At 35.3% G+C, this 14,923-nt stretch overlaps 1 protein-coding gene across 2 annotated transcripts in view; it reads left to right on the top strand.

Annotated features, from left to right (window-relative positions):
• lman1 (lectin, mannose-binding, 1) overlaps positions 1–14,923 on the top strand; it is a 63,763-nt gene that overhangs the window by 27,771 nt on the left and 21,069 nt on the right. Inside the window, exons 8-10 of one of the 2 annotated variants that reach the window (XM_072252275.1) lie at positions 1,843–1,975; positions 10,276–10,466; positions 11,663–11,733. In XM_072252275.1, coding sequence (XP_072108376.1) covers positions 1,843–1,975; positions 10,276–10,466; positions 11,663–11,733 — 395 coding nt within the window. Of the gene's footprint in view, positions 1–1,842; positions 1,976–10,272; positions 10,467–11,662; positions 11,734–14,923 lie in introns of both variants that reach the window. The other variant, XM_072252274.1, reaches the window with a different exon arrangement.

Raw genomic sequence — 14,923 nt, 5'->3', positions numbered from 1 at the left:
TTATATTCACTAGATTTTAGAAGATTGATAGAAGATCTCAGAGAAATCCACAAAGTTCAATTAGATTGGATTTATGCATGAAGGTGAGAAGAGGGCGCAAGCAGAATATGGGTCACAATAAAGGGTAATCTGTAGATCAATAGAAGGAAAATTTTCTTGCATCCTGTGTAACTCGTTATCAAGAGGTTAAGGTCATATCAATATAGAACGAGCTGGAAGAATTAAGAGATGGGGTGTGGGAGATGAACACTGGAACAGGGTATTGCGTTTAGAATGATTGGCCATGTTTATATTGACTAATGGAACAACCCAAAAGGGTGAATGGCCGACTCCAATTTTCTAGTTTTACTTCAATTTTTACCAATGAAGTAATTAGTTAATAATCAGTTTTGGAAAACTACTTGTTGGACCTTTACAATGAAAAGGAAATTATCCTGGGGGTTATTCCACACAAAATTAGTAACCCTCATCAAATTTACTTGCCTCATATAAATCTGACATAGCTTTCCCAGCTGAAGACCAAGAAAATTCAGCCAATAACTTTGTGGTTCATGAAGAAAATTGTAAATTTTAGCAAGTAGTCACTATTGGTCATGTGGACCAAAACTGGCAAATGAAAATAGATCTGGAAAAGTTTAAGATATTTGATTTAGGGAGGGTGAACAAGGCAGAGTAAGATATATGTAATATGTGGGCATGCACTGAAGTCCAGAGGAAGCCAAAGATGTTGGCAGTCTATGTTCTCAAATCTCTGAAGGTGATAAGGAAGGTTGTTAAAGGACGCTCAAAGCATTTTTTTGGTCGTGCCATAGAATATAATGACATGGAAGCCCCGCAAACATGTGGAAAACATTTCTTGGGTCACAGCTAGGTTACAGCATACGGTACTGGTTCCCTGATTGCAGTGAAGATGAAGGTTGTAAGAGGATGCTTCCAGCAGTTGAGAACTTTAAAATGAAAGGTGATTTGGAAATGTGAAGAACAAATTTAAGTTTGAAGGAAAATTTTTAATTGAGCTGTATAAAATTTACAACATTAAGGTATATGGAAGATTGTTGCCAAACCAGATGATGTGGTAGGGGCAGGTACAGTTACAAAATTTAAACATTTTGGCAGGCATGGAATAGTTTAAGACCATAAAACATAGAAGCAGAGTTTGGCCCGTTGTCTGCTTCCCCATTCCATCATGGCTGATTTTATTATCCCCTCAGCTCCATTCTCCTACCTTCTCCCCTTAACCTTTTAACATCTTTACTAATCAGGAACCTATCGACCTCCAATTTAATTATGTCCAATGACTTGGCCTCCGCAGCTGTCTGTGGCAGAGATTCACCATGTGGGCCAAAGAAATTCCTCCTGGACTCTGGGAGGATATGGGTTAAATGCAGGCAAATGTGATTAGTGTCAGCAGGGTGAAGGGCCTTGTTCTGTGTATCAGGAAATACAGCAGTAGAAGGAGGCATGGATTTAAGATAAATTCCAGCGTTAGAAAAGAGTTTAGGAAAGTCAACGGACCAGCCAGCTGGAAGGTAGAGCCTTAGGATCAATAGTACCCGTTCACCTTGCATGAATACACATTCCTGATTCTTCCAAAAAGGTACCAACTTATTTCCCTGTTCAACATGGACCATAGAATCTGGGCCCTTCAACTGGTGGCATTGTACCAAACTTACAACTCCAACTCTCACAACAAGTTGAGTTATGTTACATGTTTTATAGAGCAATGGAGCTTTTCCACTGATGCTATCTAGATATTCTAATAATTAATCGACCCTTCATACTCTGTTGCAGTATCTTTTATGACTGACTTCAAACATAATTTTAATTTTGATGTGGTTGTAGGAGCCTGCTGATTCAACAATTCCCCAAGAAGAAAAGGAGAAGTATAGAGAGGAGTATGAAAATTTCCAACAAGCACTTGATAAGAAGAAAGAGGAGTTCCAGAAAGAACATCCTGATGTGCAAGGAGAACAAGGTGGGGAGTGTAGATGTAACAATTTTGGTTCAAGTTTTTGTTTCGCAAGGCTTTGTTAGAAAAATGTGTGGTCATAATTTTCACTGATAAAAGTTGTGGCCATCATACAGAAGTTAATTTTGCTTTAAATATAACATCGAGCATCGACAGCTGAACTGCAGTCAGTAGCATAGAGGTTGTGGTTTTTGGCTGTGATTTTAGCATTAAGGTGGATCTGTGCACTTATTGTTAGTTAAATGCTTTGCATTGCAAGTTGAAATACCTTTTGTAATTTTTTGTAAAAGCAAAATCCTCCATGAACTTGAAATGGAAAGTACAAAGCAAATACTATGCAGAGGATTTTTGTTTAATGGGTGGGAAGTGGGGCAAGGGAATTCGTATTTCAAAGTTTGAAGTGAGTTTATTATCAAAGTACATATGTCATCATATACACCCGAGTTTTGTTTTTGCGAGCATACGCAGTAAATCCAAGGAACAATAGAATCCATGAAAGACCACAACTTACAGGATGGACAAAGAACTGATGTGCAAAAGACAACAAATTTTGCAAATATAAAAGAGAAAAAAAATAATAAGTATGCAATGAATATCAAGAACTTGAGATGTGGGAATAGTTCGCTGATGGGGTGAATGAAGTTATCCCCTCTGGTTCAAAAGGGGTAATTATTCCTGAACCTGCTGCTGTGGGTCCCGAGGCTTCTGTACCTTCCTGATGGCAGCAGCAAGAAGAGAGTATAGCCTGGATTGTGGGGGTCCTGGATGATAGATGCTGCTTCACTGTGACAGCAATCTGCGTAGATTTTCTCAATGGTGAGGAGGGCTTTACTTGATGGACTGGGCCATATTCACTACTTTTTATAGACTTTTCCATTCAAGGGCATTAGTATTTCTATACCATGCCTTGATGCAACCAGTCAATATATCATTGACCACACATCTATAAGAGTTTGTAAAAATTTTAGATGTCATGCCAAATCTTCACAAATGTCTAAAGAAGTAGACGTGCTGCCATGCTTTCTTCATAATTGCACTTACTTGCTAGGCCCAGAACAGATCCTCTGAAATAATAACACAGGAATTTAACATTGCTGACCTTCTCCACTTCTGATCCCCTGATGAGGACTGACTGATAGACTTCCTGTTTCCTTCTCCTGAAGTCAATAATCAGATCCATGGTCTTGCTGACATTGAGTGGGAGGTTGTTGTTGTGGTACCACTCAGACAGATTTTCAATCTCCCTTCTATGTACTGATTTGATTCTGCCTATGACATTGGCGTCGTCAGCAAATTTAAGAATGACGTTGGAGCTGTGCTTAGTCTCGATCATAAGTGTAAAGTGAGTAGAGCAGGAGGCTAAGCACACAGCCTTGTGGTGCTCCTGTACTGATGGAGCTGTTGTTGCTCATCCATACTGGGGTTTGCAACTGAGGAGACCAAGGATTCAATTGCACAAAGAGGTATTGAGGATAAGTTATTGAAGCTTACTGATTAGTTTTGAGGAGATGATGGTATTGAATTTCGAGCTGTAGTTGATAAAGAGCATCCTGATGTATGCATCTTTGCTGACTTAAAACAATAGTAGAGTATCAACATTGGATTAACCAGAGTCAATACCATTTATTTCAGTACCAGAAGGTTTGAGTTCAATATTCTTAACTAGGATTCAGACTTTATTCTAATTTGCCTTCACTTATTTGTTATCTAAGCTAAGGCAAATCGCATCAAAACCATAGAACAGCATAATTAGTAAAACGTAGGGAGTGTGTAGGTGTTGAACTTTTTGAGTTTGGGACTATAACAGACCCTTCAGGCTGTGGCAGTAAATGCTGACCTTATTAGCAATGTCCTAATTCTGAAAATGAATTTTTAGAGTTGGAATATCCTTATTACAATCCAAGGTAAAAATCTGTTGAAGTTGTACAACCCATGGAATGAACTTGGAAGTTGCTTCCTCTGTGTTATTTGGATTTCTAATCAAAATAATTCACTACCATTAAATTGAGTCCACTGAAGGGAAAGTTAACCAGAATCCAGTTCCCATTTGATTGTCAGTTAGTCAACATCACCCTTTTAATGAGTGACTTGAGGAAGACAATCATCATCATCAGGTGCCATGCCCGGTTTGACCTTTGACTGCCATGGCCCACACACTTCTGTTTCAGGTCAAGTGGATCAATTCATTGGTATTCATTTCCAGTTCTCTGGCTGCTGTCTCCATCATCATTTGTGTTTGCCTTCCTCTTGCTTTCTTCCCTTCAATCTTTCCCATAATTACCGTGCATTCTAACTTATCTTTCCTAATCACATGTCCAATGAATTCACATTGCCTTTTCATGGTCTCATACATTATTTCTCTTTTTGTGCTTGCTCTGTTCATGACATCCTCATTAGATATTCACTTCATCCATGATATTCTTTGCATCCTCCTCAAAAACCACATCTCTGCTGCTTCAATTCATTTCCTCATGTTACTCGATATTGTCCAACATTCTGAGCCATATAACATAACTGGATAAACGTAAAATTTCAGTGCTCTGAGGCGGGTTGTCATGCCTAGTTTAGTGTTGGTCAGTATACTCTTCATCCTCGTAAAGGTGTCTTTTGCCATCCCTATTCTTTTGATGTCCATGTCACACCTGCCATCTGATGTCACCCAGCCTCCTAAGAAGCAAAAGTTCTGAACTTGTTTTATGTCTTCCCCGTTTATTCTCAGCCTGCAGATAGCATTCTTCTTTTTGGATATCACCATACATTCTGTCTTTTTGCAATTGATAGACCCATTTTTGCACTTTTTTCAACAACTATATCAATTAAGTTTTGTAGTTCTTCTTCCGTACTTGCAATTAACACAGTGTCATCCACATATCTAAAATTATTGATGTTTTCACCGCCAACTTTGATTCCCAAGATGTCTCTTCTTTTTTTGTAATATTGTTTCACTGTACACATTAAACAAATCAGGGGAGAAAACACACCCTTGTCTAACGTCTCTCTTGATTTTCGTAAACTGACTCACTTCTCCATCTATTCTTACAACGTCAGTTTGTTCCCAGTACAGATTTCTGATTAGGCGGAGGTCTAGAGTTTCCTGTAATATTTCGAATAACTTATTGTGCCTCACTTTATCAAATGCTTTTGTGTAGTCAATAAAACAAACAAATCTTTTTGCACTTGAATAACTCATTCTGATAGTATCCTTAACATCGATATTATTTCTTGTACCTTTGTCTTTCATAAAACCACATTGTTCTTTACCTATTTCAGCTTGTATCTTACTTTTAGCTCTTGTCATCAAAATTTTTCAAAGCATCTTAGTGATAGGACTCATTAAACTTACCCTATGTAATTCACATTCTATTGCTCCAGGTTTCTTAGGAAGAGTGATAAATACTGATTTTTTTTTTATATCTCTTCTGGTATTATTCCAGTCTCATAAATGTCATTGATTAAATCAGTAAGTTTTTCAATTCCATAATCTTCAAGGGCAATAATTTGTTCTATTACTAATTCATCAGGACCTGCTGCCTTTCCTTTCTTCATCTTTCTTATTGCATTACGAACTTCAGATTTTAAAATACTTGGACCTTCAATGTTCTCAATTCCTGGTTTTTCACCTCGATCGTCTTCAAACAATTCCTGAATATACTCAGTCCATCTGTTCATAATCTCATCTTTTTCCATGATAATGGTACTGTCCTTTGCTTTCAAACATCCACCTGAAGAATAGAGGAGCTTTTTACCAGTGATATTCTTGATTTGTTGATGTAACCTTTTTGGATCAATAATAGGGATTCTTTCTAATTGCTCACATTCCTGGTTTAACCATTCTTCTTTGGTCTTTTGACTAAGCTTTTAACTTTTTTATCTAAGGACTTATATTCCATAGGATTTGCTTTCTTCCGTCTCCTTTCTTCCATTAGATTTTTGATTTCATCAGCGAGGGGAGTAGCAATTTTGATCAATAAAACGTTACCAATTAGAATACAAAATGTAATAACTGATTCTGCGGGGAGATATGTGATTATACATTGTCAACTTTTTTCCGAACTACGGACTTTTATGAATATTTATGCACCAAACGAAAATGATGCAAAATTCATACAAGAAGCTTTTTTGAATTTGGCGGATGCACATGAAAAAATATTAATTGGAGGAGACTTTAATTTTTGCTTAGACCCAGTCTTAGATAGATCAACCAAGGCTGTTATAAAATCGAAGGTAGTAAATTTAACTTTATCATTGATGAAAGATTTAAATTTGATTGATATATGGAGAAGAATCAATCCTAAAGAAAGAGACTATTCGTTCTATTCCCGTAGACATAAAACTTACTCAAGGATAGATTTTTTTCTATTATCAATGCATATTCAACACAGAGTGAAAAATATGGAATATAAAGCAAGAATATTATCAGATCATTCTCCTTTATTAATGACAATAATAATGGCTGACAAGAAAGAAGTGGCTTATAGATGGAGATTTAATTCAACATTATTAAATCATCAAGATTTTTGTGATTTTATGAAAAAGCAGATTCAATTTTTTTTGGATACAAATTTTCATTCAGTGGAGGATAAATTTATATTATGGGATGTGATGAAAGCATATCTTAGGGGCCAGATAATAAGCTATACGTCTAAAATTAAGAAAGAATATATGGCAGAACTAGATCAATTGGAAAAAGAGATTACAAGAATAGAAAAAGAATAAAGATATATGTCAGAAGAAAAACGAAGACAACTTCTCAATAAGAAGTTACAATATAATACGCTTCAGACATATAGAACGGAAAAAGCAATTATAAAAACTAAACAAAGGTATTATGAGTTAGGTGAGAGAGCACATAAAATTCTTGCCTGGCAATTGAAAACAGAACAAGCTTCCAAAACAATAAATGCAATTAGAACAAGGGCAAATAAAATATCTTATAAACCTCTTGAAATAAATGAAACCTTTAAAAATTTTTATTCTGAATTATATCAATCAGAATCCCAAAATGATGTTAATGAGATAGAAAGGTTTTTATCACAAGTTTCTCTTCCAAAATTGAATTTGGAAGAACAGAGGGGATTAGATATACCTTTTACATTAAAAGAAGTTGAAGAAGCTTTAGGATCACTCCAAAGTAATAAATCTCCAGGAGAAGATGGTTTTCCACCTGAATTTTATAAAAAATTTAAAGATTTATTATTTCCTCTTTTTATGGAACTAATACGTCAAGCAGAAAAATACATAAACTTCCAGAATCTTTTTCAACAGCGATTGTAATAGTATTGCCAAAAAAGGACAGAGATCCTATGAAACCAACATCATACAGGCCTATTTCTTTATTGAATATGGATTATAAAATAATAGCAAAAATTTTATCGAATAGATTATCTAAATATTTACCAAAATTAATACATATGGATCAAACAGGATTTATTAAAAATAGACAATTGGCAGATAATGTAACTCGGCTACTCAGTATAATTCATTTGGCACAAAAAAGGGATGAGAAGAGTATAGTAGTAGCTTTGGATGCAGGAAAAGCATTTGATAGATTAGAATGGGATTTTTTATTTAAAGTATTAGAAAAATATGGGTTAGGAACATCTTTTATAAATTGGATTAAAACTTTAAATTCTAACCCTAAAGCTAAAGTAGTGACGAACTCTCAAATTTCAACACCATTCCAGTTAAAAAGGTCAACTAGACAAGGTTGTCCACTATCACCTGCTTTATTTGTATTGGCGATAGAGCCATTAGCAGAACTAATTAGAATTGATCCAGATATTATGAGTTTTAGAGTTAACCAAGAGGAATATAAAATTAATTTTTTTGCCGATGATGTTTTGATATATTTAACAAACCCACAACATTCGTTACATAAATTATCTTCTAGATTGGATGAATATAGGAAGGTATCAGGTTACAAAATAAACTGGGATAAAAGTGAAATTTTACCTCTTACTAAAGGAGACTATAGTCAATGTCGACTAGTAACCCAATTTAGATGGCCGGTAAATGGTATAAAGTATTTAGGTATAAGACTTGATAATGATGTAAAGAATTTATATAAATTTAATTATTTGCCACTGTTGAAAAAAATTCAAGAAGATCTTGACAAATGGATGATACTACCAATAACATTAGTAGGTAGAGTCAAAGTTGTAAAAATGAATATATTTCCTAGATTACAGTATTTGTTTCAAACATTACCAATACAATTGCCACAGAAATTTTTTCAAGAGTTAAATAAATGTGAGAAAATTTCTTTGGAAAGGTAAAATGTCAAGGATATCATTGGAAAAACTGACATGTAAATTTGGGTTAGGAGGATTACAACTTCCAAACTTTAAAAACTACTATAAAGCAAATCAACTTAGATTTATTGCATCTTTTTTCGATGATCAAAAACCAGCATGGATTAAAATAGAACTAGACAAGATAGGAGAAAATAAACCTGAAGATTTTATATATAAATGGGAATCTAAATGGATACGGGAAAAGAAAGAATCTCCTATATTAACACATTTGATTGATCTATGGAATAAGATAAATGTTGATAAGGAAACACAGAAATCTCTATTAGCAAGGAGACCTTTGTTCCAAAACAGACTTATTCCTTTTACAATGGATAATCAACTTTTATATAATTGGTACCAAAAAGGGATTAAATTTATAGGAGACTGTTTTGAGTGAGGTATATTGATGTCATTTGAACAATTAAAGGATAAATATAAAATATCTAATAATACTTTCTTTTGTTACTTTAAATTAAGGGCTTACTTAATAGGTAAGCTGGGTCAAACAATGTTTTTGCCAAAGCCTAATGAAATTGAAATTTTAATTCAAAAAGGGAAAATTAAAAAATTTATTTCTTGTATGTATAATTTGATTCAAGAACAGACAATTAAACAAGGAATCCATAAGTCAAAGCAAAAATGGGAAACAGATCTGAATATTAATATTGAGGAAACAAATTGGTCAAGACTTTGTCTTGACAGTATGACAAGTACAATAAATGTTCGACTTAGTACAATATAATTTTTTACACCAATCATATATTACACCACAAAAAATAAATAGATTAAATTCAAATCTATCTGATAAATGTTTTCGGTGTAATCAAGAAATTGGTACTTTTTTACATTCTACTTGGTCTTGTTTTAAAATTCAACCCTTTTGGATAAATTTAAGAGTCTTATTGGAACAAATTACTGGAATTCAACTTCCACATAACCCTGTATTATTTCTATTAGGTGATATTGAAAGGATAAAACCGAAACTTAAATTGAATAAGTATCAGAAAGAATTTATAAAAATTGCATTGGCAGTAGCTAAGAAGACTATAGCAGTTACTTGGAAATCTGATTCGTATTTAAGTATGGATCGTTGGAATAGTGAAATGGCTAGTTCTATTCCACTTGAAAAAATTACTTATAATTTAAGAGATAAATATGTAACATTTTTGAATATTTGGTGCCCTTATTTACAAAAGATAGGATGGCATATTTAAGTGCTCCGATAAAGATTTTGGTTACTTGGGGAAAGTAACGAATAATTATACCAAATTTATTTTGAATCCCATGGAGCATGTGGAAACCTTCCAACACCCAGGCGGTTCTTTTCTTTTTTTCTCTTTCTTTCTTTTTAGGTAGGACTATATATAGCGGGGGAGGGTTAAGGGGAGGGGGGTGTGGGTAGATTTTATCTTTTCATGTATTCTTTTTGAAAATTTAATAAAAATTATATTAAAAAAAAATAATAGGGATTCTTTCTAATTGCTCACATTCCTGGTTTAACCATTCTTCTTTGGTCTTTTGACTAAGCTTTTAACTTTTTTATCTAAGGACTTATATTCCATAGGATTTGCTTTCTTCCGTCTCCTTTCTTCCATTAGATTTTTGATTTCATCTGTCATCCATTTATTCTTTGTACTTTTTTCTTTTTTGGGAATCACTGACTTTGCTGATTCTACCAAGGCATCCTTTAGAGAGTTAAGCTTCATTTCTACATGATTGCTATCATCTTCAACAGATTCTATTTCTCGAGGAAGACAATATGTAGATAAAATTAAAAACAAAAGAATAAATTACTGCTTTGATATTTATTTCCTTGAAAGTGAATTGTCTGATCACTTAAAATTAAAGTAGAATTTTGCAGTATGTATTTAACTTTTTATTTGCTCTTACTTCTCTTTATTTGCACTTATAAATTCCATGTTCTATACTGAGTATAAATAAATAAGTAGTTGCCAGATATTCATGTTATCAGAAATTATCTAAAGTCTAACTGGTTTTCTTACAATTCAGTAGATGACATGTTTGAAAGTGTGAACGAGAGAGAGTTACGACAGATCTTCGAAGGCCAGAACCGAATCCACCTTGAAATCAAGCAGTTGAACAGGCAACTTGACATGATTCTGGATGAGCAGAGAAAATATATGAATCTCGTAAGCGAGGAGATATCAAAGAAGGGATCGAATGTTGTATCACAGATGGGACAGGTAGATATGATATTTGACAGAGTTAGATCGTTGAAGTAAAAGCACTCCTTCAATTTCTTGTTGTTCAGCATAAGATGTGCAAATATGAGTTCTATAGTTATGTTATTGTTTTGCTCCTCATCATTTTCAACTCTTTAATTTATTAGTTCCCAAGATGTGGATGTAACAGCAATAATTTTGCTTTCTTGTATTGTGCTGTCTTGACCTTAAAGGGCAAATTTCCTTTTGTGCCCTCTATATACTGTGACTTGACAGTTTAATCAACCTTTGAAACTAAGTTCTGATAATGATAAACTTAACACTCATTTCGTGGAGCAATTTAATTTATCTGAGTTGGTGAATAATATGATTCTTGTACAGAAGTACATAAACCTTCACTACATATCTGTTCTTCATCTACAAAGTGTCCTTTTCTATTGAGTTGAAATCACTCAATTTGAACTCAAATGTTGTGAAGCAAAATTATGGTCAGAAATGATACATTGCCTGTTAAAAGTATTCAACCCTCTTCCCCCTCCCAAAAAAAATATATTGGCGAAATATCCTTTGAATCACATTAGGTTCCTTGTAATGATTTCAGATTTCCAAAGTATACAATATGTAAGAGAAATTTGTCTTTTGCTAATGTAGATCCATCCCCAGTTGAAAGGACTTGATGGTCATCTCAAACTTTAATTCACAGCCAAATGAGAACTGCAACTTAATTGATTAAATCAGCAAAGACTAAAGCTCTTTAGGAGTATCCTCTGATAGGGATGGAGGTGTGGGCATGTTTTAAGATCAGATGAGGGGGAATAATCAGATCATACCATAGGACCTTGTCTTTTGAAATACTGCATTATAGATGCATTTTTTTATGTTCTTAATTTTACCATAAAACCACCTATCGACTCTGTAAATAAGGTGGTATATTACCAGTGATGCTGTCATGTCTGCTCCAGTCTGTGTTGTATGTTCAGTTTTGTGTGTTGATGTGATAAATAGCAATAATAGTTTCTTCTAGAAATGCTAACACAAGTATTGTAGTATTCTTAACTAGGAATTGAGTACATTGGTACTCAGATACAAAAATAATTCTGTATCTACAAGTATAAGTTCATTAGTTTTTTATATTGATAAGCATTAGGAACAGTTCTTAAGTTGGTTATTACATTTCTGACCCAATTAATATCAAACTTATTTTTGGTTTTGTTCAGCTACCTCAAGCAGAATTGGACAATGTTGTGAAATACCAGCAGGAGGTGCTGAGGCATGTTGGTGAACTGAAGTGAGTGACTAATAGTTCTGGTCTGTAACATTTTTTTGTTATATTTTGAGTGCAGTTTAATTCTAACAGCATGAACATATTCTGTAGTTTCTGATAACCACTCTGCCTGCGGCCAGCCTCCCCCACCTTGTTTTCCTTTACCCCAACATCTACAGTACTTTTCAAAAGACTAAGGCACATATATGTAGCTGGGGTGCCTAATATATTTGCGTTGTATTGTAGTAATTTTATGTATTGCTCTGTTCTGCTGCCACAGAAAAAAAATTAATTTCATGTCATGTGAGTGATAAACCTGATTCTGATATTTGCCTGTATTGTGGGCTGAGAGTGGGAAGGAGGCAGGGAGAGAGGAATCATGGTTGGGAAAAGGGGAAGGGAGAGGGGGGAGGGAGCAGGAAGCACCAGAGTGACATTCTGTGATGATCAATAAACCAATTGTTTGGAATCAAATGACCTTGCTTGGTGTTTGCAGCCACGGCGCTCCACCCTCACCATTCCCAGCATCCTTTTCTCCTGCCAGATTTACCAACTCGCTCTCTGCTCCAAGTTGACAAAAATGATACTGTGCAAAAGTCTTGGGCACCCTAGCTATGTTTACATGCCTGAGACTTTTGCACAGTGCTGTACATCACCACTTTTCTTTATCCTCCCTCACTCTTTTCAATCTGCCTATCTCCCACATATGAGTTCTCCCTCAGGTTCCCCTCTGCATCTCCTTTATTCCATTGTTCGCTGTCTTCTGCTATCGATTCTGCCTTCTTCAGCCCTTTGTCACCTTCACATGTCAGCTCCCAGCTTGCATTGTTCCTACTCTTGTCTTCCTTACTTGTCTTTCATTTAAATTTCACCTGGATCCAACCTTTCGCTCAACTTTTTATACTAGCTATCTGCCCTCCTTCTTAGCAGACCTAATGAAAGGTCTTGATTCACAATATTGACTCGCCATTTCTCTCTGTAGATGCTGCCTGACCTGTTGATCTAGATTTCCAGCATCTACAGTCCCTCTAGTTTTTTTTAATTCTTGTAGTGATAAAATATATATTTTTTTAATTTGGTGCGAAGTTAAACTCTTTCTCATCATCCAGCCATTGCTTCCCAAAAATGAAGATGTTTTTACGTAACGGTAATCTTCTTGACTTGGCTTTGAATTTGTATTTCCTCCCAGCAAGAAGTTATTCTATCAAGGTTGGAATGAGGGCAGCCAGTAAACCACTGAGTCAAATTTTGTGTTGTCCTGAAATAACAACTGATCACTTAAGTTGCTGTGAATAAAACAGTGAAAGCTGAGATATTTCCAAAACACAAACAAGATTCTTGTTTGGTACGGGGAGATTCAATCTCCATTAAAAGAAATTGCATGCAAAAAGAACTGCTGAACATTATATGTTTATTTGTTTTGGTTGTCATATACTGTAAAGCAGCATATAAAATGAAAAATAAATATAATTCTATGTAACATTTACTAATATGGGAAATCTTGAATATTCGCAGTTTCCTGAATTATTTCTTTAATTAAAGAGATTAAACAAGGTGAGGTGTTCTAGTTCCCAGCTAAAGGTTTTGGGATTTTTTTTTTTTGATCGGCTGCGACAGCGCATTCTGGAGCTGTTTGTAACTCCTGATCCCTCATTGAAAAGTGGTGCACAGGAAATTTCCCAAGGAATTGATTTTTGAGATTTAACCAACCTTTATGTTCAAAACATGTACCTTTTTCACTGTTGAAGTTTGCATATTTGCACCTTCCTAATGATTCCTGTACCTATCTGTTCATTTCCTGAAACCTTCATTCATGTGGGCTTTTCACTTTGCATCCTTTGTATAAATCCTAACTTCACTTGATTGTTTTCACCCATCACCTCTATAGTCATTGACTCCTATCAGGCTCCTGAACCGGTGTGGATAACTTCACTCACCTCAATGCTGGTCTGACTCCACAAGCTGCAGAATCACGTTCAACGACTCGGCTACTCGTGATCTCAGTAGTATTATTATTTGCACGATTTGTCATCTTTTGCAGGCTGATTGTTTGACAGTCTTTGGCTAGAGAAATATGTCTTCCACCATGTGTTTCAAATAGAATAAAAACGAACCCACCCAGGAAATGCAATATGTATTTTTACAAACAGCTTGCGTAAAGGATGTGATGTCCAGACAAAATGAACTGCACCTCTATAGACAGAACAGTTGACATTAACGGTTTTCCCATCGATTTGTATCCCTATTTACTCATTCACACAAGTTCTACCATTTCATCTTTAGCACTACGTTTATTCTGACCATTTTGAATATCTTATTAAGAAATCTTTTGCTGTAGTGTGCATGTTACGGGCAAGCCAGTATTTAATGACCATAAACTTTTTGAACCACTTCAGAGGGTGATGCAGGATATTGCAACACAATATTCTGAACAGTCTATGTAAAGGTGGCAGGTTTGCTTTCCTGGCAGATATCTTTTGAACTCATTGGATTTTCATGACTTTGTGGTCACTAGTTTTGCTAGTGCCATCTTTTAATTTACTTCAATTGTAAAATGTTTCTGATTTAAATTAGTGAAAGACAAATTAAGATTGATATGCTGTTGTTCTTAATCTAAACAATAAACATGCCATATAGTGGCAGATAATGTTGAGGTAGCAGGAAGTCTGCAGAAGGACTAGGACAGACGAGCAGAATGGGCAAAGAAGTGGCAGATGGAGTACAGCACAGGGAAGTGTAAGGTCATGCACTTTGGTAGAAGAAATAAAGGCATAGAGTATTTTCTAAATGGGGAGAAAATTCAGAAATCAGAGGTGCAAAAGGACTTGGGAGTCCTTGTGCAGAATTCCCTGAAGGTTAACTTGCAGATTGAGTCAGTAGTAAGGAAGGCAAATGCAATGGAGCATTCATTGCAATTGTCGTCGTCGTGGCTATCCCTCGAGGTTGAGGATGATGGTCTTCGTTCCATAGAGCGAAGACACCTGTGCGTGTATTTGTTTAACGTGTACTTGATGTTGCACTCCAAGAAGCACACGATACTTCACAAATCAACCAACTGATTCCAATGGCATGGAAACCACGACGATTGGAGCTGATGGATTTGTTGCGGCCTTCATCCACCTTCACAGCCATTGAGTTCGAAGCAACTTCGTCCGCCTGCTCCACCGTTGAGGTCTTGGTTGGATTGTTCTTTGTCAGGGACCTCACCCTCGAC

Source organism: Mobula birostris, chromosome 3 (genome assembly GCF_030028105.1).
Source record: "Mobula birostris isolate sMobBir1 chromosome 3, sMobBir1.hap1, whole genome shotgun sequence".
Lineage (NCBI taxonomy): Eukaryota > Metazoa > Chordata > Chondrichthyes > Myliobatiformes > Myliobatidae > Mobula > Mobula birostris.
This window is presented reverse-complemented; position numbering and strand designations above follow the sequence as displayed.